Source organism: Pinus tabuliformis, chromosome 6 (assembly GCF_031772625.1).
Source record: "Pinus tabuliformis cultivar Carrire ecotype Pingquan chromosome 6, CPIR1, whole genome shotgun sequence".
Lineage (NCBI taxonomy): Eukaryota > Viridiplantae > Streptophyta > Pinopsida > Pinales > Pinaceae > Pinus > Pinus tabuliformis.
This window is the reverse complement of record NC_142292.1, coordinates 1,952,691,712-1,952,719,029: the sequence shown is the minus strand read 5'-3', so window position 1 is coordinate 1,952,719,029 and position 27,318 is coordinate 1,952,691,712. Positions and strand designations below refer to the sequence as shown.

General features: G+C 39.5%; 1 protein-coding gene across 1 annotated transcript; it reads left to right on the top strand.

The window, feature by feature from the left end:
• The first annotated feature begins 21,366 nt into the window (after positions 1-21,366).
• LOC149266983 (histone acetyltransferase type B catalytic subunit-like) lies at positions 21,367-22,044 on the top strand. Its single transcript, XM_089409849.1, has one exon. The coding sequence runs from the start codon at positions 21,367-21,369 to the stop codon at positions 22,042-22,044; it is 678 nt and encodes a 225-aa protein (XP_089265975.1).
• The last annotated feature ends 5,274 nt before the right edge of the window (positions 22,045-27,318 follow it).

Sequence of the window (27,318 nt, the reverse complement as noted above, 5' to 3'; positions counted from 1 at the left end):
TGACATTCATGAAGCTACTTTCACGCAGCTCTATGACTCTTCGCGCAGCTCGATTTACATGCAGCTATTATAGAGACTTTAAAAAAACATAGTATTCTAATTCATGAAAAATACATTCATATGAGACCGTTGCGCATTCACCAAGTAAAAACAAGGTTTACAGAGATTTTCACTACACATGGAATAACACACAGTAAAACACAGTAACTGTTGTTTTCATGTGCCCACCAAAATTTGCTCCACCATTTTCTCCTCCGAGATCCTCGCTCTCTTTCTCTCCTACTTTATTTCTTTCTTACTTACAAAAAATGACTTTTACATGCTTCTTTATCTCAACATACAATTTTTCATTAATGCATGATGGAGCAAATAATTAATATGTTGTTGTTGTTGAGTGTGATCAGAATCGTGCAGGTGTTTGTGGAGTGTGGGTTATAGTCACTGAATGAATGCTTACCCATATCTATTTACCAAAATACATTAAATGCCATAATGTATTTGCTGCGATTCGGAATGGTTCGCGTGGTACTTATGTTCTGGCTTCAGTCCTTTCATCTTCAAACATAGACAACCTGCAAAAATACTTCTAACAAGTATGGCTGTTGTCAGGGTGTTTAACGTGGTGGTTTGGATTAATATCTCCAACACTTCAGATGATTACACTTTGCTCCAATTCAATTTAACATATTAATATTTTTTATTTATTCCTCGACCCTCCTATAGCCCTTAACCTATTCTCCGTCATATTTCCTTACAGGTTCAATCCTATTGACTACTAGTATGGCCACGAGCGAAGGACTCATGGGTTATAGTTATTATTGTTAATAATTTTGTTATTATTATGCTTGCTTGCATAATATTTGGAATATGGATATATGTCATGTTTAATACTGTGGACAGATGTCACACTTAGATGAAAAGGGTAGACGAATCTTGGCTTAACCATTTTCAAAAGGGGAACATCTTCGGTGTAATTAAATTAAATTAAAATGTTTATAAAATATTTAGATTTTGAAAATAGTTATGGTTTTTGATCATATGGTTTTGATAAGCTATGGTATTTTAACAAATAATTTCCATGGTAAAATGAAGGTGAATATTCATGGTTAACAATCTTTTTATATTGTTATATTTATGTGTTTATTAGTTAAATTGAAATGTGGTTATGGAATCATTATTTTAATCTTAATTTATAACTACTATTTATATTTTGTATACTTTAATGTGATATGTATATTATGATTTAATTTTCTCTAAAAAATTATTCCTAATATTATTAATAAAAATAAAATGACAATATAAAAAAATTGAATTTAGAAAATGTTACATCTAACCTTTAATATCTAATGCCTACACGTCTTCCCCTGTATAGTGCCTCTCAACACAATAACTATCACCAAAGGTGGTTTATCCAATGTCTAGCAAACTTCCAAGGAGCATTACCTTATCAAATGTTCAACAAACTCCCATAAGGCCAACAGATTATGGAAAGACTAGTCTCTTCGCTAGGTCGAGCAAGTGTGTATCGAATTCATGGCATATGCTCTCTTATACTACTTGTTTGCAGTTTCCATTAGACCACAAAAGACATGTGTTAGTCAAGGATCACGTGGCCATAATGAGATAACAGTAATTTATCCAATGTAAAATACAACCAACTTTCTCATATTCTTCTTAATTAGAAAAAAGTTCCATGAATGGTACCATACTCCAAGTCATCAGTGATCTCTCCCATATCACAATATTAGACATGGATTCAAGTTCCCTTGTTGGTAACTTTCCTTATTCCATCACAATAATCTATAAGTTTCTTACAAACAGGTTGATTGTGGCTATGATTCAGGCTCTAGATCTCCATTGGCACCTCAAAAGGAAGGTCTTCCATGGAATATTATTGGGCAATAATCCAAATTACCAAGGACTGATAAGGAGATTCCTAAGGGAAAGCTCGCTAATAGGATACAAGATCCTCTATAAGAAGTGGACATATCAATTCTTGGTATGAGCTTGGACCCATCTTCATCTCATCAGAGGTCATGTGGAAAGATGGATGATAAGCTTTGAGATTCATGGGAAACTAATCAATCTTCAACTTGCATTGGAATGGAGCTGGAAATATCATCTTCTTCTCTCTATGAGGACTTTGACCTACATTATTTGGACTAGGAAGGTTCAATGGGGATGTAGCCTATGACAGTTAAAAAATATTTCTAGGTTGAATTTGATCTGAATTCCTATTTCTTGGAGTCTGTGGAGGAGACTTCGTATCCACCCTTTGATCTAGGAGCAACAATTGGCATCAATGATACAAATGAAGGTTTCGAGAGGAAATTCCTTAGAGTGGACACACCCACTAAAGGACATTCTTAATGAGAATCTTGTCAATCAATATATGAGGCCTAGGATCTGGCAAAAAAAAGATCCCTTAGCAACATCATTCACTAAAAACAACCCTCTATTATACTCATACAAGAAACAACGGAAAAAAAGGAGAAAACAGGGGATATGATATTGAAAATTTTTCCTGCTTGGGTGGTATGTGCTTCGAGTGCATCTGGTCTTTTTGGGAATGTGGGAGCCATGTGGGACCCCAAAATATTCTCATTCAAATCACATAATACATTTTCAGGGATACTTTTATCAGGAGATACCAGGGGATCATGTTGCAAGATATGCATCCTCAATATATATTCGCCATACTCCAATAGAAAACGTTTTGGAATAGACTAGATACATGTGGGCTATTGGACATCAAATCATTAATTCTGGTAGGGGATATGAATTTGATGATGTTAGAAGAGGACATCTATGGTCTGAAAGGTAAGCTAGATCTTCTAGCGAGATATTTCAAAAAATTATTTGACCATAAGCTCCTAATGGATATCATCCACAGTCACATATGTCCTACATAGAGGAATGGACACTTGAAAGAGGAGGGTATTGCTAAAAGGATCGAATAATTTCTTGTCCACTCATTTTTATATGAAATATTTGAGCATATTATGTCATGGAATCTATTCTTGGAATTCTCATATCATGATGTGATTTTTCTTGAGTGGAAAGGTGAAAATGAGACGATGGCCTACCCATTCAAGTTGAACCAAATGTGCTTTCATGATTAGGGCTTTGCAGATCTGGTTAAATCCTCATGTTTCCTTCCATTAGAGTATCCAACTAAGCTAAAAATGGAACTAATCACTCAAAAACTAGGGATGCTTAAGATGGAAGTCAAGGAGTGGGTTAGAAAGAGAAAGAAAGAGCTATATAATGAGTTGGTTGAAATTGAACAGGAGGTGGCTTCCCTAAATGACCCGTCTAGCCTGGGGTTTTTTTCACACACACTAAGGAGATACTCACAAATTTGGTAGCTAGAAAGTATAGGATATTGCAATTCCAAGAGGAAGAATGGCGCTTGAAAATTCGGATGGCATGGGTGGTTGGTGGGGACAAGAACACCAAATAATTTCATAGTGTGGATTCGAAAGGAAGAAGGCTATTACAATTTGACACATTACAATTGAAGAGAACATGGTATAAACGTTACATTTGGATATCTAAGGTGAGGAGGTTTGACATTTTAGTAAATGATTCTGAGCTAATGAGGACTCAAATTTGACCTATCAGATGGAAATTTCCAATCAATTCCCACGCATGGTGAGGGAAGAATACAATCAGATGTTGGGAAGGTCGATCACTACAAAGGAGCTCTTGGGAGTTATCAAATCAATGGAAAAGGATAAAAGTCTTGGACCAGATGGAAGTACGATAGAACTATTCACTTTTTCTATGATATAATGGGATCTAATCTGTGGGAAATGGTTAAAGAGATGTGTAGATAGGGCTACATCATTGGTTCCATTAACACTACATTAATTTCCCTTATTCCTAAATTATTCCTGGATTTAGATTGAAGCGAAATTTATATCAATGGACAACTCTCAATTACCTAAATGAAATGGTGACATTTGTTCTATGATTTGAATACTTTAATAAAGTATGATTTTTTAACCCCAAACCCATAATAGACCTTGGGGTTTGGATGTAATCAAGCAAGAAACACCTCCCACAGCTTGAGTCAATTAAGGGGGTGGGGAGGTAGGTTATATGGCTCATGGGAGACTACAATGCACAAACCCTCTCTATTTTCTCTCTCTCTATCCACTCTCAACTAATTTTCTCATCTATGGAATAAAATGAGCTCAAATAAAATACAAGTTATTTTCCTTGTAGTAGCTAGGTTATGACATAGACTTGTAGCCTACTAATAGTTAACTTTGACTCATCCGTATATTAACTATAGTTACAATATTGACTCCTCTAGAGTATTTTTTGTCACAATCATGTTTCTATCCCGGTTTCAATGAATAATGGAGGGTCAAGTGATATCATCTCGAATAATGGTGATCAAATTAGGACAGTCAACTTCTGAGCAACATAATTTTTGCATATGGACTTTGATTGAGGTGATTCTTGTGTCATTAGAAAGGTATCTATTTTTAGAATAACATTATGGGGTGTGCACTAAATAGGAAAACATTTTCTCCTAAAAAATGTTGTTTGATGCATTAAACTGATTCTGGAATATTTTCGACCACAATTTGCCAAACTAGGATGCATTAGTAAAAATGTTCCTGTGAGCTCATTCCTTCACTTTTTTGCACTATAAAAGTATCAAAATGGATGAAAAATAATATAATGATTCAATCCAAGCTAATGTTTGTAAATAATATTACAGGATATTTCTATTTAATGTTTTATATGTATTGTCTGTACTATATGTCAAACTAGTATTTTTTGTCAATTGCATTTATTTCAATGGTCGTGAGGACTCATTGTTATCCCCTCCACTTAGGTTTAACTTCCATAAATATATTCATATTGATTATATTGTTATTATTGAGTATATTATTATAAAATAAAATTTAAAAACTATTAAGTTGTACTCTATTATTTAAATAAAATATATTTAAATTAAAATAATAATAATAACAGAAACAATTAAATATAATTATGGTTAAATTTTTAAGATACTATAAACTATTTTATTATATTAAAATATTTATATCAAAAAATTGATTTCATATTCATATTTGAAATAGTATTATAATATTATAGTATATTTCTGTATTTGTATATATTTATATAAGGAGTTAGAGGGAAAGAGGAAGTTAAGGTACTATAAGGAGGTGATCAAACCCAATATTGATAACCAGAATTATATTTTTGCCTTAACTAGTGCTAAGATGAGAATGAGCATTGCCAAGATAAGAACTAATTCTCTTGAGCTCCAAAGTGAAACCAAGCACCAGTGAATTCCCCAAACAGCTTGGGATGAAAGAGTCTACCACCTTTCTGATATAAAGAGGGTTGACGAGGAAAAGCATTTTCTCTTGGATTGTCAAACTACTAACCTTTCTTGACAAGTCAAGTCAACAAAACTATAGTGATCTAGGAACACTTCTCTCCCTTCTTTTTTATTATAGAAATAAAATATTAAAGAATCTCAATTAATATCTTACTTTCGTAAGGTCTAATACACCATATTGGTCTTAGTGGACATTAAATATCATAATCATCATCATCATCATCATATATATATATATATATATATATATATATATATATATATATATATATATATATATATATATATATATATAGATATAGATATAGATAGATAGATAGATAGATAGACAGACAAATATATAATTAATTAATATTTTCTTTAAATTTTAGTAAAAATAGTGTTATTTTTATAATTAATATAATATTAGTTTCTAAATTTCAAAATTTATTAAGAACTAATTCTCATGAGCTCCAAAGTGAAACCAAGCACCAATGAATTCCCCAAACAGCTTGGGACGAAAGAGTCTACCACCTTTCTAATATAAAGAGGGTTGACGAGGAAAAGCATTTTCTCTTGGATTGTCAAACTACTAACCTTTCTTGACATGTCAAGTCAACAAAACTATAGTGATCTAGGAACACTTCTCTCCCTTCTTTTTTATTATAGAAATAAAATATTAAAGAATCTCAATTAATATCTTACTTTCGTAAGGTCTAATACACCATATTGGTCTTAGTGGACATTAAATATCATAATCATCATCATCACATATATATATATATATATAGACAGATATATAATTAATTAATATTTTCTATAAATTTTAGTAAAAATAGTGTTATTTTTATAATTAATATAATATTAGTTTCTAAATTTCAAAATTCATTAAGGATTAAGATTAAATTTATGTAAATGTTTTTAAGTGTTAGAAAAAGTACATTGAGTAATTTTTTTTTATTTCTAATGTATTAATAAAATCAATTTTAAAAAACTCAATAAAAAATCAAGAGGCTGATGTTATTCCAATCATAAATATTTTTGAGAGAAAATTATAAAACTAAATTTTTTAATTTCTTTTTAAATTTATCATCTTTTATGTTTACATAAATGTACGCGTATGCATCAACTAGAACAAATATCCACTTCACATATGTTCAAGTACACCTACACCCAAAAAAAAACAAAAATAGATGAAAATTGTACTTATTCATAATATATTATGTTTCACTTAATATTCATGTTAAACACATACATGGTGAAGGCACAGAATATGAAATATAAGCATTATATTACTTTTCTTGTTCACAATGATACATATTTATAATACATAGGAGTGACCCTTGGTTTCATATTCCAAGTGGTCCCTTGGACTCCCTTTGGTTGTTCAGCTTCCACACCAACCCTTAGAGGATTAGGTGTCCAACATTCCACCCCTTAATCTGAAAGGTTATGTATGAGTCCGAGAAGGGAGCTGTAATACAAAATGTGCAAAAATGCATGGGAGAACTAGGCTAAATGTGCTCTTTGAAATGTTGGTATCAATGGAGGTGGTTTAAGGATGACCACCAATGCTAGAATGCTTAGTGCAGTTCCCAGAACTCTTCTAGGTCTGGAAAGAAGTTGAGGTCTTCTGTTAGAGGAAGTTCTCCTTATGTTTTGAAGAGGGAAACCTTCAACCTTGAAAGGGAGGTCTCACCCTGCATAAAAAGGAGAATCTCAATCTCAAAATGTGATGGTTTAAGGATGACCACCAACTCTAGAATGCTTAATGCAATTCCTAGAACTCTTCCAAAATTGGCAAGAAGTTAAAGTTTTCTGCTAGAGGAAGTTTCCCCAATTCTTTGAAGAGATGTCTCAACCCCGCATAGATGGTTTAAGGTTGATCATCAACCAAAGGTATTCTCAGGGGCATCTTTGCCTTTAGCTACAACTCTGAATCTGGTATGGTAGGTTGTGGCTCAGGCTTGCTTGATGTGGCTTTGAATCTTGTAGATGACCATCACTTCCCCCCTGTCAGATACAAGGTGAGATGATGGAGATAACTCAACTGCAAGATTATTAAATACTCTAGAACAAGTTCTGACATATGAATGAAATATCCTCATGGCTATTGAAGCCCATTTCCGAGAAGAAATCCATCCAAGATGAATCTTTGTTCTTGCAAGAGGTTTTTTCTGAAGCATATGTTTGAAGAATGACTGGTTTTATGACAGTGTTTACAAGGATGAAGATCAAAACAATGATCTCTCATATGGCCAACTCTTTCACAATGTTGGCATTTCACAATCTGTTGTTGTTGCTGTGGAAGAGGAGGAGAATCTGGAACAAATTAGGATGAATTTTCATGAAGAAATCCAACACTTTGAAACTGGATGGGCTTTGAGTAATCTAGAATATAAAAGGAATCCTCCTTTTCATATCCAAGATCGGTTTTGTGCTTGTTATGTACAAGCTCTTCCCAAGGTTTGATGACCGTCTTGGGAAGTGCAGACTGAATTTCTGCATCTACATGTACAATTTCTCCTGAGAGGGAATTAATTATTTGATCAATTTTTGGTTGTTGATGGGAGTGTGTCTCAAACAAAGAATTGTCCTGAACAAAGACAAGTTCAGAATCATGACTATACTTTTGTAACTCCTCTTGATGTAGCTGTGATTCAAGATGCAAAAAATCAATTTTGTCTTGTGCATTTTGCAAACAAGTCTGAATGTCTGAAAGAGAGGCTTTGCTAATTTTGACTATGCTATCAGTAGTGGGCCCGATTAGAGTTTTTAGTAACTCCAATAACCAATGAATTTTTCCATTATTCAACCAACTCAGGCCAACAAATTACCACAATTGTACTAGTAAAAGTAGGGAGTTTCAAAATTAACTACTCCCAATGATAAGAGGGAAATCCATTGAAGAGTAGGATAATCCCATTACTGGTTTAAGAATCCTCTCAAATTCAAAGAGAAGAAAACAATGTTGGTTGAAGAATCCTCTCAAATTCAAAGAGAAGAAAACAATGTTACCAATAGTACCATTCTTCAGCGCATTTCATGTCTTCCTCCAAGCTCTGAAAATAAGAGGAATTGATATTCTAACCACTTTTTCCACAATGGTTATATCCAAGCTACACGTTATCCAACATATTTATGCATCCAGATAATAAAAACCCATAATCCACCATTTGGCATACCCACATTTTCAACCATACTAACATTCACAACTTCATGCCCACCCTTAAAACTCCAGTATCTATCAACTAGTTTAGGCAAACAGGTCTCTGCCGAGAATCACAAGAATCACTACTAAAAATGAAAAAAACATGTACGTTTGTGGTCACAAGGATTCTTCAACTTCCAGAAAGATAAGGTTCCACTATGATGCCACCATATCTTTAATGGGATTCTGTCCAACACACACAATACATTCATTTGACCAAATCATTGATTCAACACATGTGCCAATACAACTTATATTAATAATTATGAATAATAAATATAACCAATAGATATTGAATGCAGGTGCCAATATATATTGAACACATAACAACATCGGTCTATGTCTGTCGATGGATCCAAAGACGCTTTGTTTTCTTTTATGCCTTTCTACGGCCCTCTAACATCCATTTCCCTATCAGAAAACGAAGCTGATGGTACTACTTGGAGATTTCCAGTTGATCTGGAGATTAATACCCAGGTTTATCTCTGGCGGGACCATCCTTAGCATCTGGAAGTCGACTTCATGGTTAATTGAACCAATGAGAATTTGGATGAGATGCACAACAACCCAGGTTTGCATGAAGCTATTGGTCCAGGCCTTGCAGAAGAGTACGGTATGGAGGAAATCGAAGCTGTGGAGGAAACCAAAGTGGTATGGAGGCTGAGTGTTGTGCGTATGGGTGGAATATGGAGTAGGGCAGGAGAACACCCGCTCTGATACCATGTTAAACACATACATGGTGAAGGCATAGAATATGAAATATAAGCATTAGATTACTTTTCTTATTCACAATGATACATATTTACAATACATAGGAGTGACCCTTGGTTTCATATTCCAAGTGGTCCCTTGGACTCCCTTTGGTTGTTCAGCTTCCACACCAACCCTTAGAGGATTAGGTTTCCAACAATTCTCAACCACTACCCTCATATATATTAAAATTCTATACAAAAATTTAATAAAAAAACATACGCTTTGAACTACTTCAACCTTTGCTAAGACGAACCACTTTAGGAGCCCTTGCAGAAACATACACTTTTAACTACTTCAATCCATGGTAAGACAAACCACTTTAAGAGGTCTTTAAATTTCTCTAATCAAATAAGCACATATAAAAAGTGTAGATACAAAGCCATAGGCAAACTTTCACAAAACAAACATGATTTCCATGTATTTCCAGTTTTTTTCAATATGGGTTTACTGAAAAGTATGCAAAATAATACTCATTGAATGTAAAATTTAATTTAACATCCAACAAATGCTTACAATTAAAATAAATAATATTAATAATTTATTTATTTTCTTAGTAACTCTTATTTTATTATTATTTTCTTCCCTAATTCATATTAAACTACAAAATTTCTGGGTGAAAATATTTTCATTTTTCCAAATATTTAATAAATCTAAAATTAAAATAAGATGGAATTGATATGTTTATAATAATTATGATAAGTACAAATTCTAATTACACTTTATTGAATTTGAAATTCATATTTTAGAGAATGAAAAATAATTTCTTTAAATTACCTAAAGATCTGAGTGGTATCTTCCTCACTTTTAAAATAATGAGATGTTAGTGGTATCTTCGTAAATTTTAAAATAATGAAGAAAATACACATAAGAGTGTTCAAAATAAGTAGGATTCTATATAGGAAACTCACAATATAACATAAATATATAAAATCCTTATTCACGTACAACTTATTGAATATATGGTGGTGGGCTCCAGTATTGCAGCAATAATGCTGCAACTCCTGGGACTCCCGTCTTTACTTTTATCAACCCGGTAATTCGTAACAAACTTGGCAGTGACGGTGTTGTATGCACAAGTACTAGCTCTTGCCACAGCTGTCACTTGGTCAGCTGGCACAAGTCCGCTAGGAGCTTAAGCCAACTTCTATGAGCTCTTAGAAGAAGCTTTTTAATTGATGGATGAAATCTAACTCGAAGGAAGCTAATCTATTTGCAAAAAGAGATTGAAAAACTGAAGGAAAACGCAAACCCTAGCAAACCCTAATTCTACCAGCTAGTCCTACAGATGCAAAGGAGAGAATGAAACCTACTAAAAGAGATGCCATTACTTCTATGAAGGTACAATACATGTGTCTAGACTACCTCTATCTGAAGAAAACATCTTTTTGTATTTTTTATTAAGTCGTCAGTGTCATCATGCATATGCTTTCACTGTTCATTGACTGTGCAGGGGTGGATCAAGGAGGAGAAATGCTTGGAAGAGGTCGGGAAGGTTCAGAGAGGGTCTAAGGAGTCCCTAACACCCTTCCAAAGAGTTTCACAAAGTTTGGCTATCAAGAAACCTCATTTGTGATCTTCTACAGGAAGTCTGCAGGGGTTCTACAGGATGTTCAGGAATTTCTACAGGATGTTCAGAAATTTCTACAGGATGTTTAAAAATTGGATTTTGGAGGATGGGTGAGTGAGGAAAGATGCATGAATGGATATGGAGGTAGGATAGGGGTCTGAAGTGGCCCAGGGACTGGTGGATGGAGTGGTGAGAAGGTGTAGATGGCTAAATTGGCTCAAAGAAGGCTGAAACAATGATTGCACAAAAAGGTAGGGTTACGTGGGCAAGAGGATAGATGTGAGACGAGGAACCTAGCTAGGAGATGGAGCAGATGGATCTGATGAAGCTTAGGTGGATGAAAGAGTGGTAGAGATGCTCTGCACCATATACATTCAACTGAATCAACAAAGTCTTGCAAGTAATCAAAGTCCTAGCTAATCTAATCTAACTAACAATAAAGTGAATGAACAACAACTTTATTTGAAAGAGAACCATGTATATCAACTATGCAATGAAACATTTCAGAGATCTGAACACATAACCAACTTCTGCAAATGAAAACAGTACACTAAGGATTGCATGGTAAAGCAAACTAGTGTTTTTATTTGGGACAACACGGTTACTTCAATTCCAGCCCCTGATCCAATAAGGAAGAGGTGAAACCAAAACTATTTGTTGACCCTTTTTTTGGAGCCTTTTTCATTTTATTATCCTACCAATCTATTCTAAACATCTGAAGCATTCTATTCATAAACAGTGACCGAGTTAATCAACACAACTTAATCTTCCTAACAGAAACATGTTTGCAAATGCACAAAAGGAAAACAACGATGCTTAAAGGAAAGATAATAGTACATAAAGGAGGCCCTAGGCTCTCAGGTTGGGTCCAACCCTGAGAGCTACGGCTCCTATAGAAAACTCAGAGTTGATATGAAATAGGACTGCTTATCATTATCAAAAAATAGTCATCAGTCAAGAGTTATGCCAAAATGGCTACAACAAAATGAGCTAAAGCTGAGAGCACTTTAGTGCAAAATATGCAATGGTTTCAAAAAAGTCCCTTACGAAGGCTAAGGCCTTATCATTTATACACCACGAGGGCCCTAGCAGGCCTCCTAAATCTGGGGGACTTGGCTGTCCAACTGTTAGTAGACAGTCCCTTTTCCAAAATCCGCTTGGCTACCTTCAAGATCTGGTTTTGGTGGCCTGTGAGCTTGGAGTTTGGGGGTGAAGATCCTGGGGAAGGGCTATTTAATGTCATAGACAACCCCCCTACGAATCCTCACCTCAAGCTTAGCTGTCTTCTAGGCCATGATTGCTTGGTTTTGCTCCAACATGTGTCAAAAAAACTTGAAATAAGCACGTGTTAGCCACCTAGGAAGAGTGACCACCCTTATTCGTACAAATGACATAAACATACTAAAAAATAATGCATAAGCTATGAAAAATGGGGGATTGAACAAGGACTGAACAAGGATAATTAGGCAAAATGAGCCCAATGAGTTACCCAATTTTGGGCTCATCATCACCCCCCTGCTAAAAGGGTTGCTCATCCTCGAGCAAGTAGTCTAACTCCTCGTCCTTAATTGCTTTGATCGCCTCCCTCACATCCCAGGCTTTTGAAGTAGTGTCCTCTTCACTGTCATGGAATCTGGCCTTCCTTTCCACCTCTTCCCACTGCTTATGTTGTTCTTCTTCTGTGCCTCCTTCTAACAATCCCAAAAGCAAAGGGGGACTTAACTTGCGTCCTATCCAGCTGGCCTGGAGGTTTTGCATAGACTTTTTGTAGAGAGGCACTCGTGCCAAGGCCTCCCTCATTCTAGTTGGAGTGGGGTATTCCCTGATTTTGAGGCTGTGGGACAATGTGTTCCACCTACAGGTGGAAGCATGAACACAATTGTCCCCCAATAGTCGCTCCATATCCTCAAAGTGTGCTATGGCCTGAGCCTGCCGATCCATGTACTCTAACAGAGCCTGAGAGTTGGTTACTAGGTGTTGGTGGGTAGATATCAATGTTGTGGGATCCCCTGGCTCTACTCTAATCAGCAGTGGTTCTTGTAATTCTCAGTCCATGATATTTCTGACCTATGTCGCTCTCTTTTCTTCGTGGTTTAGCCATGAGGTCATTGCCATCAGCTGCATGTCCCCTACTGCTCTGTTGGGGTCCCATGAGGTTATATTTGGAAGGGCAAAATTATGAAGGTAGAACTCTGATAGCTTGGCCTTGTCTTCCGATGAACTATTGTTACATAAATCCATGAACTGCTGGGGGTTTTGGATTTGGGAGATACCCTTCTATGCCAACGTGTTGATTTGGAATTGCAACCACTGATCCCTGAGGTATTGGCCATAGGATTTGGCCAGCTGCCTACATTGCAGAGCTTCTGTTGCCCAACTGGCCATGCAGGCCAGTTGTGCCTCCTTTTCTTGCATCTATTGTTTTAGAGATTGTATCTCTAGGCCTGCTTGCAATTCCCTTTCCTGTAGTTGCCGGTTTAGTGCCTCAAGTTCAGCTTGCATTCCTTCTTTTCCTTGAGGCTCTTTTGTTGTGTCCTTGGCTGCTGTGTCCTCTTCTTTCCTCTCTCCTTGTAGTTGTAGCTACTGTCTAAGCAGCTCATTCTCTTCTCGTAGCTTGGCCTGTTGGCAGCTTTCCACATGCCGTACTCTTGCCAACTCTCTTTGGGTCTCCTTGAGCTTTTACTCTAGAGGGCCTATATCTACCACCCCCTTGGATTTAGCGATCTTCATCCAAATGTGAGTTCGTACTCTTTCTTCCTCTAGTGCTAGGAAAAGTGGCACTTTGAATTTTTGAGGAATGATTTTCCCAGCCTCTAAGAAGTTATAATAAGAACCCAGGCTGGGCTGGGGGCTTGGTTCCATAATTGTATCGGCCTTCTCCTCCTCCTGTGATGACTTGGCTGCTCTTTCCTCCATCTGTTCAGTTTCTTTCAGCCTAGCCAAAGTTTCCTATAGAGTAGCCTCGGCATCCTGTAGAGAGGCCTCCGAGTTCAATTTCTCCATCCTTTCCTTCAATGTGGGTATCTTCGAGCTTCCCCGCTCACAAGTGATGGATGCCTTGGAGGGGGACCTCTCCTTTGGTGTGGTAAGGGTATCTATAATTGTGATTGGCTCTTTTGATGGAGGCTGGGGTCTGCCAGCCTTAATCCTCACACTCCTCCTTGCCTTAAAATACAGGGGAGTCTCCCTCTTTCGCTTTTCCTTCTGCTTGGGAGAGGTGCTTAGGGTGGCCAGCACAGCTACTGCCTCCCTAGCTAGAATCTCGGCTGATTTCTCCTTCTGCTGCCCTTTCTTCAGACTTCCTGTAGAAATGCCTGTATTGGCTGGTTTCTGGCTTCCTATAGAAGCAATTTTTGGACTTCCTGTAGAAATGGCCTTCTGGCTTCCTGTGGAACCAGTTGGCACTGTTTTAGCCTACTTGGCTGAGGGTGCTTTTCCTTTAGCTTGGTTGAGGCTACCTTAGGGGTGCCTTCACTGGCTTGGACTTTCTCGGTCCTTTCTGCCCTACTCTGCAGTCTTTTCTCCCTGGGTGTTTGTGTTATTTTACCACCCACTGTTTTGGCCTCAGCGGCTTGGCCTTTTTCTCGTGGCTCTTTCTGTTCTTTCTTTGGTGGTTTGCCCGGGGTTTCTTGACCTTTAGCTTTCTTTTCTACCTCGGTATGCTCTTTCTCCTCGCTGCTGGAGGAAGTGAGCTTCTCAGCCAAAATTTGGATGTCATCATCCTTAGACATATTTCGAAAAGTTTCCCAGGAGAGAGGGATAGTGTAAGTATGGAGTGCATCTTCCACGAGGAGCTTGATAAGCCCATGATGGGCCATCTGGTCTGGTGTCCCCTCCCTCAACTTTGTGGCACACTCAATCAAGGATTGCAGGAGGAAGTAGGGGATGCTCAATTCTTGTTCTGAGGGTAGATCCATTTGGTGCCTGAGTTCTGTTAGCAAACGGAAATGATAACCATATACGATGCTGAATCACCCCTCACAGGTAATATACTTCATAATTTGTTGGTTGACTTCGCTCCAAAATGGTTGTAGGCTGGTTCTTCGGACCCCATTCTTGTCCTCTGAAAATTGTTCCTCTGGCAAGAAGAACTCCTTTTTAGCCTTTTGACCCAATTTCTCTCCTCCTTATCCCAGGGTACCCTCATCGGTAGATCAGTGACTCTGTTAATGAGCTGTGGGGTGAGTCTTAGGGTCAATCCTCTGAAGTTGACAGTGGCTAGTGTCTTCGATTTCGGCTTCAGGGACCTTAGGAATTCTTCTGTAATTTCATCATCTTGACCTTGAAGTTTGTCACAGAATGTCATCCAGTGTGCACGGGAAAATAATTCTACCACCTCAGGGGTTTCTCAGAGTTTCTTGGAGTCCGAGGGTTCCTTTCGGATAAACCCTCCTGGCATGGTGAAAAAGACTCTGTTTTTGCTTGCGCTTTGAGTAGAAATGGAATTCTAGGTGTGTTTCCTTCTCAGAGCGTTAAAAACGGTATCTGCAGGCCTCTTCGTATCAGTTCCTCTGTTTTGAAACCGGATTGCTCATGTACAGAAGGACGACTCGGGATTTCTCTAAACAGAGTGTAGGGCTATGTTTCCAACATACACGCAATCATATAAAATTCACAGTTTTTCCACCGGTTAGCCTTCACAGTGTCTCACTTCTCTACAAGAGGAATTTAACTCAGGACTTCATGGAGAAAATCTTGGATGCAAACCACGAAGACAATTTCATGCAACGATAAGTAAACTGCTTTTGGATTCGCAGACAGAATTGCTTTTAAATTTTTCTCTACCCCAGCACGTCGAATTCACCAGCTTTTGAACTATTTTGCATGTGAAAGGTATGTTCGGGCCTAGCTCTCTGAGAATTGCCACGCTTGACGTGAACAGTCCAAGCTTCTTCGTAATGTCAGGCTTCCTGTAGTGCACCTTCCTGTAGAAAGCTTTTCCAACTTCTGGAGGACGTTACGGTGGTTCTGGACGAGTCTGAGCTGCGAAAGGACGTTGGAACAAACCAATAAGATCAAGCTAACAACTTGCAGAGGAGGAGGATGCGTACTCTACTGCAAAAACAGTTGCAAGTGTGAATGACAGCAGTTTACTGTGAGTTATTCGAACGGCCAATTTGAAATGCTGCGGAATTCATGCCGCGGGGGTGAGCTGTCTAGGCCGATCTGTTGGCCGACGTCATAGCCATCATTCCTCAGCATGTCTCTGACTGCCGAATCCTTCCCTCTGCATTCACCGCTGCCATTTCTGTCATACTGCCGATTCTCCCCGACTGGACACTTCCCACGTGTCAACTGCCCGTCTTTTTGGCATAACCAAGCCCATTTGGATCCTACGAGGCCTTTTGACTGGCTGTGGGTGGCCAGTTGAATGGCCACCAAACTTGTTCAATCCGCCCATTCTCACAGTCACGCAAATTTTAGAGTATAGTTCATGTAATTCGACGAATAAGGTTAGGCACTTACCTGTGCGGCAGTGGACATTTTTTCCCAGGCTTCAGGACGAGGAATGCTGGATTTGCTTGCTGCTGCTTCGTGCACGGGTGCTGGAGGTCCTCTTCCATCAGCTGATGCTTGTTCCAAGACCTTGAGACTCGACTCTCTGGTGGTGAATGCTGCATGCACCAGCTTTGTTTGATGTGAGCTGCTGGTGTCTCCATGGTATGTGCTCCTGCCGGATCAGCTGCTACAGGATTCCTGTAGGACATCCTGTAGCCGTTTCTCCTCCTGGGGTGCATGTTGAAACAGACAAAGTTGCGTTCATGGATGTTGTTGGGAAAAGTATCTATTCAGAACGCCCCTATCCCACTCTAAGGTGTGACAGTGCCTTAGCAACAAACAAGGAAAAACTACTTATGTATTCTTCTTTATGAAATGTAAACGAAGAGGAATGATAAACTAACATGTGTCTTGCGCTAGTTTGTTGATCCAATCGCTCTCCTCTTTGTTGGCTTCCAGCTACCTGCTCCCTTACCGGCCCAGCTTCACCAAGTTCCTGCAAGATCACAGAAGAGAGAAACTACATGAAGATATAGATTTACATTCATAAAAAGCTTAGGATCAGATTAAGCTAAACATGCAAATATAACAAAACATCACTGATACACAAGCATGTAGAAGAAACTCAAATAGTTTTATTGATGCAATAAGAAAATCCAGGAGGAGATACAACCAAGTGAGTCCCGATCCAGCATCTACCTCCCAGCAAAGGAATCCCTTCCTCACCTCCAACAAAGCATAAATCACCCAATACACTAATCTCAATCTCAAAACCAACAGCAATTCTCTGCAAAGTACAAAATTCCAGCCCCCTGGATCTCTGGGATGAGGGATCCATATATAGATGTAAGCAGAGAGGATGAGTCAGCTTATGTTTTGACTTGTGGCTTCTCTCTGTCAGTTCTTGCTTCCACTTGGAGGCTGAGAGCCTCTTACTCATCCTTAGTCGAACTCAGTAAGCCAAGTGTCATTGGAGAAGATTCTGGAAGCTTCCATTGTCTCTCCACCTCATTGAATGACTCTGCCACTTGTCATTTCCCACTCAACGCACCTGGGTAGTGCATTCAAGTGCATTGCAACGCACCTATCCAGTGTATTTGGGTGCTTTGCAACGCAGCCAGCTAGTGGAGCTTCTGAATTAATCCTGATTTGACTAGTTTTGAGCAGTTTCTGGTGGAGAACTTCTGGGAGAAGCTGTCATTGGTTGACCTTGTTCTTTTAGGGGCAGGAACAACACTTTTAGGGACTTTGGATCCCTTGGATTACAGACATTTCATGCTTAGATCTGTAAGGCACAAAAATGTCTATAACAATGGATGAAGGGTCCTGAGGGTGTCTTTACTGGTAAAGTGTGCGGGCCTCTGCATGCTTTATTTTTCACTTGAAAAAAACAAATTTTTATCTGAGAAAACAGGGTTCTGGTATGACTATGCAGGTATATTCAACCAGATGGTGGCAATGGTGGTTAAAGGAGATGAAACAAGTGGAGGATGGTGATGAAAATGAGATTAACTCAGACACATTACAGAAAAACACATATAAAAATCAAACACAAAATATTGGCGGAAAAAGGCTGAAGCCTCATGCTTCTCTCTCATTACTCTACAAAAAATAATTGAATATAGTGTTACAAATAAATAGATGAGAGACAGTGTTCTCAAGATAGTGCGTGCTATCTTAGACACCTTTGGTTGAGATAATTTCTCCTTTGGTTGAGATAATTTCTCACCAGACACACCAATATAGGAGTTGCCTAAACTAACTCCTATCTTAGAGGAACAACCCAAGAGTTAGGCACAAATTCCTAACTTGGAATTTTTAATTAATTAACTTATTTTTGGATTTATTATTGTTTTATGAGAGAGGCTAACATTCCCCCCTTCAATGATAAATCCAAAATAAGAACGAGGAACCATCTTCCAAGTTCTCATGTTGATCCTCAAAAACATTGCCTGAAAAAACCGCCAAATCTGGATGCTGAACAAACCGCACAATGAAGAGACTGAGCCAGCTGCATGACTGATTCATCTCAGAGGGACGCTTGACAACTCCATCATGTGCCAAGCCGCAAAAGGATCCAACTGTCCTTTGCTTGAAAACAGCATCCGATGTCCACTGACACAATTTGATGAACGCCCACTGGCGTATTTGCTGATGATGATCGCCCACTGGCTGAAGATGTCAAAAAACAACTCAATGTTGCTTTTGCTATGATGAAAGTTGCTCACTACTGCTTTGGCTGTCGATCGCCCACTGGCGAATTTGCTGATGCTCACTGCTGATGACAAATGCCCACTGGCTGATGAAGATGCCCTACTGGCTGCTTCGCTGATGTTGTCGAGACTTTCAGTCTGACAATCACTTGTCAATTTCATTGACATTTTCCCCCCTTTGTCAGCTGAAAGGAGAGACAATATTCTCCAAAATATATTTGAACTCCCCCCCTTCAGGTGTAGGAGAGTTTCACTATTGTACTCCCTCATTCAACGGCATGAGAGTACCATCATCTGTTCACTGCTGGCTGCACTATGTATGATTGTAGTCGGTTGTAGAACTAAGACAACCGTTTGATTGTGGATGACCATTCCCAAGGATCAATCCAGTCATAATGTATCTTCAATCTGCCTGACTTTTGGTGGTTGCGACATTTTGCTGAGGAATGATTGGGCTTGCCACAATGGCAACACGGATGGAGATCAAAACACTGATCTTCCATATGACCGTCTCTTTGACAATGAGAGCATTGCGGTTGAACATGAACTTCAGGTTGCATGCAATTTCGATTGTCTACAACTTTCTCAGAACCTGCTGAGGTGAGTGGTTCAAGATATCCTGCACTCACAAACTTAATTGGCTTTGAATAATCTGGGATTTGTAAGTTGGTGTCATCAGGGACATATCCTAAGCCTCGTCGATTCTTGTTATTTTGAATCTCTTCCCAGGGCTTGATGATGGGTTTGGAAGAAATTTGAATTTGATCATGAACAACTTCGACACTTGAAGTTGTTTGGATGAGTGATTTGGAATCAACATCTTTATCTTCATTTGCATGGTTGAATGACTTGGAAGAAGCACTCTTCTGTTGCAGCTCATCTCTTTGTAGTTACGATTCTAGTTGAAGAAACTCAATGGTGTCATGTGTTTGTTGTAGATGTCGTGAAAGATCAGCAAGAGTTTCTTTGCTGACGTGCACCATGTCTTCATCACTGGAGATGATCAAACTGTGAAGAATGTTTAACCACTGAATATGTTGCGCCATCTGAACTTGCTCACTTGAAGTCATGCTCTCTTGTCATAGATGTCGTGCTTTGAACTGTTTCACTTGACAGGCTTGCTTGGTATGGGACTTGAATGGCATGCTCGCTTGATTTGTTGATCTCAACTTGCTTGATTTGTTGCTTATTGTACTTGCTGAGAACTCTTGTTAGAACTTTCTGGAATTCACGCTCGCTTGATGACGAACTCAACTTGTTAGAGTTGAACTTGTTTTGGTTGCTGTGATGGTTGTTTCAAGGAGTTAAAACTCATGGACTCACTTGATTGTGCTTTAAAGGAAGGGTGTCGAACACTGTCGAAAATGCACCCAAAAAAGCTTACAATGGTTTTAATGACTCACATAAAACAAGGAATTCACTTGTCTTAATTTGACTAAGTTGAAGAGAATTGACGTGCTTGACTTCTGATCAAATCAAAACATGGGTGTCGGTTTCAACCGAGAATGCACCCGTACAATGCAATGTAATTGGAATTTGATTCACAAGTTCTGAAATTTGTTTGCAAGAATGTTGATGTAGACTTTGCTTTGAAATGCTTTAACTTGATTAAGTGAAGTTGCTTGTTGATGTAGAATGTTGATGTTGACAATCTATGATTATGAGTTGTATTTGCACAGATGCAAGTGTCGATTTCAATTGTCCTTCCTTGACGCTATTCTTTTACAAGTGTTGTGATTGCTTGCATTGAAATTTATGTGTGTGGTAAATGCGATCATTTATGTGTCACAACTAGACACAAATCATAAGCAACAACATGAAGCCATAAAAACACTCGCCATCACAAATACACATGGTGTACCTAAGATCCCCTTATTCAATTTCGGGCGGATCTAGGACACAATCACCACAAAAAATTGATATCTTTATTAATCACTGAGTACATCTGAAGTAATGATAATGCCAAGCTGACAACCCTTTGAAACAACTCGCCTTTAAAATCTGAATGGATAGTGACACGGTCCCTCTCAAAGTAAAACAATACTTTGAATTACAACAACTTTCCCTTATCACTCCAAATACAAAATAATACACTTATATCTCCACAAAATATTTTCCAAATTTACAAAATGTAATGCACCTTATCCACTCATCTTCTTTCTTATGTCACTCCTTATATCTCCCCAAAGCACTCCAAAAAAAACATTTTTACACATTAAACAGCATACCTCATTACAAAAATTTAAAAAATATTATCCACTCCTTATCTCTCCAAAAAACACTTTAACTAAGTCATGCCCACTCAAACATAATAAAAACTTCGCTTCACCTTACACCACTCATCCTTTTTTGTGCATAGGGCTTAAGAAAAAATATAAGTAAAAGGTTGTAAACTCACGTTTTGGAAATGCCCAATTTCCCAAGCGTAAAAACCTTTAAAAAGATTACTCCATTTTGCAGCGGCCAATGCAATAATTGATGCATTGTGTAATCATCTGCGGAGTGTGGGGGAGGCAGAGTATGAGTCGGTTATGGCGTTCATTCAGCAGCGGCATTATAACTGGATCTCCATTCTTCAAATGCAGCACTATTACTCTGTCGCCGATGTAGCTCTCGCGCTTCAGCAGGTCAATGTAATTTTAGGATTAAGCGGACTGTTGACTGTGACGGCACTCCAATAGAGGAAACAAAAACACATTTCCCGCCTTCGCATTTCCATTTATATCTCAATACCAGTTCTCAGACATTTTATCGGCCTTCAAATCTCTGATAAGAAATAATGGCTCCCGTCAAGAGGATCGAACCAGAGAAAACGAAGGCTAACGAAGGCAAGCCGAAGCGCCGGAAAGTAGCGTTCGCCATAGACACAGGAATTGAAGCAAATGACTGCATATCACTTCATCTTGTGAGCACCCCAGAGGAAATGCGAGATTCAGAGGGAGTGGAGGATCAAAGCTTATCATTCAACCCAGAATATATGCAACATTTTGTTGGGGAACATGGGAAGATCTATGGCTACAAAGGCCTGAAAATTGATGTGTGGCTGAACGCCCTCTCATTTCATGCCTATGTGGATATCCAGTATGAGTGCAAAGTTGAGGAAGGAAAGAGCGAGAAAGAAGCAACAGACTTGACAGATCTTATGAAGAGAATATTTGGACGTGGCTTGGTGGAAGATCGTAATGCCTTTATCCAGAGTTTTTCAAGTAACAGTCAATCTATCGAAAGTATGATCCATAATGAAGGTGAGCGTACAACAACACGTGAAATTTTGACTGATAAGGGTCTATCTGCGCAAGGAGATTCAGAGAGATTGGGAGTCTCGTCCGAGATATTCCGCCTTGAATTGAGCGATCCACAGATACGAAAATGGCATGCACGCTTGGAATTACGCTTGGAACCATCCGAGTCCCTGCAATCCAACTCCAAACTCCACCCGAGCTTGGCTTCTGTGTAGCACGTGCAGCAGCTTCATCCACTGCAGACTTTTCACGTCGAAGCAACTCTACCTCCTACTGTAAACCTTCAATTGACAGCAGTTTTTGCTTCAGCTCTGCAACATCAACCTCTAGTTTGAAGCACCTTGATTGTTCAGTAGAAAGTTGTCCACGCGTTTTCTGCATCGGCGATCCCGAGTACACCGTGATAAGGCAACTCATTGTCCCTTCCTTTGCTGAGACAGAAATGGGGACGAACACAACTGCAAATAAAGCTTCTCACTCTCTTAATCCCAAAGAGTGAACCGTGAGCTCTGATACCACATGATGAAAATGAGATTAACTCAGACACATTACAGAAAAACACATATAAAAATCAAACACAAAATATTTGCGGAAAAAGGCTGAAGCCTCATGCTTCTCTCTCATTACTCTACAAAAAATAATTGAATATAGTGTTACAAATAAATAGATGAGAGACAGTGTTCTCAAGATAGTGCGTGCTATCTTAGACACCTTTGGTTGAGATAATTTCTCCTTTGGTTGAGATAATTTCTCACCAGACACACCAATATAGGAGTTGCCTAAACTAACTCCTATCTTAGAGGAACAACCCAAGAGTTAGGCACAAATTCCTAACTTGGAATTTTTAATTAATTAATTTATTTTTGGATTTATTATTGTTTTATGAGAGAGGCTAACAGATGGAAGAAAAGAGTGGTTGCATGCCTCCTCAACAGACTTCAATCTTCAAATCCCTCTCCATAATCGATTCTAGCCTGCCCAAAGGCTCTGCAGGATGTTTCTTGTAGAAATACAGAACTTCTTGTAGAAAGTCCTGTAGCTTCCTGTAGAAGGTTGAACCACGACTAGATTGTGTCCGAACCCCGAAAAAAATGAGTGCTCATGGAGGGAGTGGATGTGAGGATGCCTGGTAACTTGGTAGGGACCCTTGTCCTTGTGTTGGGAGGCCTCCTTTCTGCATTGTGTTCCTGCAACCTGCAACAATTTCCAGGGATTAAACTTGTTTTTTCTCTCTGTTTCTTCCTTCTTTTTCTTTCTCTTTTTCTTTTTCTCTTTTTTTTTTTTTTTTTTTTTTTTTTTTTAAAGAGATAGCAGGGGCGCCTCAATGAGGTTTTCACCCCTACTATCTGCCTTGGGCGCCTCAGAGAGGTTTTCGCCCAAGGGTCTTTTTATTCAAATTCTTTTTCAGAGAGACAGCAGGGGTGCCTCAATGAGGTTTTCACCCCTACCATCTGCCTTGGGCGCCTCAGAGAGGTTTTCACCCAAGGATATTTTTTATTGTATTTATTTATTTTATTATTTTTTATTTTTATGATGATGCTCAGGGTGTGGCCAAAACAGAGGCAGAACCCTTCTCTATTACCAGCACTGATTTTTCCATAGTTTCGATGTACTCTTGCCTCGAAAGAGGTTTCCTGTAGATATTTAGTCGATGCCCATTGACGAGCATGGGGATGGCTTCTTCATCAATGGTCTGGATAAGTACAGAACCATTGTCATTGCACTTCTCCACTGCATGTGGTCCTAGCCATCTTGTCCTCAGCTACCCTTTGAAATCCTTATGTCTGGAATCATACAGTAGCGCCCAATCTCCCGACGGGAATTGTTTGTCATTAAGGTGCTGGTCATGCCATATCTTCCTCTGAAGTTGAACCACTTCTTAGTGGACGAGGGCCTGCATTTGGTGTTCATCTAACCCATTCAGCTACAATAGCCTTTCTCGTTGAGCATGGCTAAGATCTAGGTCGAGCTGAGTTGCCATCCTCAATGTGTTGTACTCGAACTCCATTGACAGCAAAGATCTTTTCCCATAGACCATCTCATAAGGTGTGAAACTGGTTGTGGTCTTCCAAGTGGTGTTGTAGGCCCAAGTGGCCTCAACCAGGCGATCTGCCCAATCCTTTCTGCTGTTGCTCACCACCTTAGTCAAAATCCCTTCTAATGCTCTATTGGTGACTTCAACCTGCCCATTTGCTTAAGGATGATATGGGGTGGAATTCCTATGCTTGATCTTGTGATGAGTGAGAAAGTCTTCAATTAAGTTGGAGGTGAACTGGCTTCCTTGATCGGTGACTAACTCTCTTGGGTAGCCAAATTTGTAGAAGATGTTTTCTCTTAAAAACTCAGCCACCTTTTCTTTTGTTGGTTCTTTGATTGCCTTGGTTTCTGCCCACTTTGTCAGATAGTCTGTGCACACAATGATGTGAGACCTTTGCCTTGAAGGAGGGTTGATAGGACCCACAAAATCCATACCCCACTTCTCAAATGGATCAAGGGTCACTTGAGGTTGGAGAGGCATTTCGTCCCTTGGAGTCGGTTTCCCCATCCTCTGGCATCGGTCACATTGGCTGATATATCTTCTGACATCTTGATGAAGAGTGGGCCAATAGTAGCTTGCCTGTAGAATTTTGAAGGCAATCCTCTTGGCTGCAAAATGTCCTCCACAGGGCCCATCATGACAGGTTAGGAGGATGTCAAAGACTCCATCCTCCCTTACACAACGCCTTAAGATCTGATCGGGACCAAGTTTGAATAGGTTGCCCCCAATCCAAGTGAATGAGGCACTCTTCCTCACGATTCTGCTCTTCTCCTTTGAGGATAGATGCGGAGGGAACTGTGCTGAGACCAGGTAGCTTGCTATATCAGAAAACCATGGAGAGAGTACTGAGATAGTAAACAGATGTTCATCTGGCATTTGGTCATCCAATGTTCCTTCTTCACCTGCAGGCAAATCCAATCTAGACAAGAAGTCAACAACAACATTTTCTTTACCTGGTTTGTCAACGATAGTCAAATCAAACTGCTGCAACAAAAGTAACCATCTAATAATACGAGCATTCACATCAGGTTTTTTTTATTAAATATTTAATTGCAGCATGATCAGTATGTACAAATGTTTGATAGCCAGTGATGTAGTGTCGGAACTTGTTTAGGGAATGGACCATGGCAAGGAACTCCTTCTCAGTTACAGTATAATTCAATTCTGCCTTGGATAAGTTTTTGTTGACAAAGTATATGGCATATGGAAGTTTTTAATCAACTTGTCCTAAGGCTGCCCCTATGGCTTTGTTCGAGGCATCAGTGTGGATGTGGAAAGGTAGGGCCCAGTTTGGGCCTCTCAAAATTGGGGCGGACACTAACTTATCCTTCAACTCATTTAGAGCCCTCTGACAGTCGTCAGTCCATTTAAGCTCAACATATTTTCCTAAGAGGCCAAACAATGGCAAGGCTAGCTTACTGAAGTCTTTAATGAATCTTCTATAATATCCCACTAAGCCTAAGAAACTCCAAACATCTCTTACCTTCTGAGGAGGTGGAACCTTTTTGATGATAGCAATTTTATTAGGATCCACTTGTAATCCTTGGCGAGAAATGGTATGACCTAACATAGTCCCTTCAGTCATCAGGAATTCACATTTTTCAGGGCTGAGGGACAGGTTCATCTCAATGCACTTGCTTAAAACTTTTCCCAGGTTGGACAAGGCTTCTTGGAAGCTAGACCTATAAGGAGTAAAGTCATCCATATAGATTTCCATCGAATCATGAACCAGCTCGGCAAAGATGCTCAGTACAGCTCTCTGGAAAGTGGCAGGGGCATTGCATAGCCCAAAGGGAAGGACTCGGTAGGCAAAGGTACCCCATGGACAAGTGAAGGTGGTCTTATCTTGGTCCTCCGGGCTGATTTGGATCTGATTGTACCCGCTGAACCCATCTAGGGAAGAGAAAAACTTCTTTCCTGCAATTCCATCCAACACTTGATCTATGAAAGGCAAAGGGAAGTGGTCTTTCTTGGTGGCTTTGTTCAATTCTCTGTAGTCCCCATAGATTCTCCACTTCCCATTTTTCTTAGGTACCAACACCAGAGGGGAAACCCATTCACTGTCTGAGATGGGGTAGATGAAACCTGCATCCAAAAATTTTTGCACTTCGTCTTTAACAATGTCCTTAAGGGCTGGATTCATTCTCCTCTGAGGTTGCCTGAATGGTTTACATTCCTCCTTAATGTAAATATGATGGGTATAGACCGAGGGATGGATCCCTTTCATTTCCTTGTAGCTCCAGGCAAAAGCCTCCAAATGGCGGGTCAAGAGGCTACATAGCTCCTTTTCCTAAGAGGGAGAGAGAGAGGAGCTGATCTTTAAAGTTCTTTCAGGGCCAAACTCCACATTCTTAACTCTGGGAGTGGTCGGATCAGTCACACATAGGTCCACTAAAGCACTGGCTTGGGTATCTTCCACCAACTCTTCTAAGGATAGTGCACTGGGGGAAGGATTTTGGATCAAGTTCTCAATCAAATCATCCTTGATTTGAGGACCTCCCCTAGTGGCCTCCACTATGCATAATGGTGCAGAGTAGACCTCATCCTCATCTCCTTCTTCCAACCAGAGGGGTAAGTCATGTTCTAGCAGAGGCTGGGTATAGGACCAGATGTTTGGACATAGGCCCATTTTTTATGGTCATGCTTCCTAATCGACAGCTAATGTAAGCATCCGCAGTAGCTAGCCAAGGCCTTACCAAAATGAGGGGATATCCAGTGAGTTTTTCCTTTCGCTGAAGGACCAAGAAGTCCGCAGGGTACTCCCAGGAGTCAACAGAGACCAAGAAATCTTCCACAATCCCTTCGGGAGTCACGGTGGAGCGGTCTGCCAATTGCAGTACTGTCGAGGTCTTCGTTAAGGAACTCTGAAGGTTGAGCTTAAGCATGGTGTCCCTGGTCATCACATTAATGGCGACCCCTAGATCAATCAAGGTGTGGGGTATGATGGTGCCATTGATGTGAACATCAACTACAGGACTCCCAGGGTCCAAATACTTTGGACAGATTACTTGCCCCAACATAAGATCGGACAGTTGTCCTATGACATTGATAGTTGAGGAATCTCTCTTTCGCCTACCTGGGTGCCTGAAACACTTCTCCTTAATCAATTTGTTGTATATCAATACATCTTTTATGGCCTGGAGAAGTGGTATTTTCACACACAACTACTTGAGTTCTCCCAGAAGCTCAGTCTCTTCTAGGTTGGGTTGTGTGGTTACTGTGAGTCGCTCAGGAAAGGGTGGAATGGCTTGGGGTTCACTTTCATGTTTCTCTTCCTCCTCCTCTAGGGGAGGAGGTTTGCGCTCTGGAAGGACCTTCCCAGATCACAGGTTGATCTCCTGGATCTCCACAGCATAGGTAGGGCATGTTGTCTCCCCAGTATATACCTGCGCCTCCATTGATTATTTTGTGCTCAGATCTGAAATAATCTGCCTCTGCCTTATTCCAGCAC

What these genes read in the sequence shown, in the direction of transcription:
- LOC149266983 (XM_089409849.1), top strand. Translation starts at nt 21,367, where the DNA reads ATGGCTCCCGTCAAGAGGATCGAACCAGAGAAAACGAAGGCTAACGAA.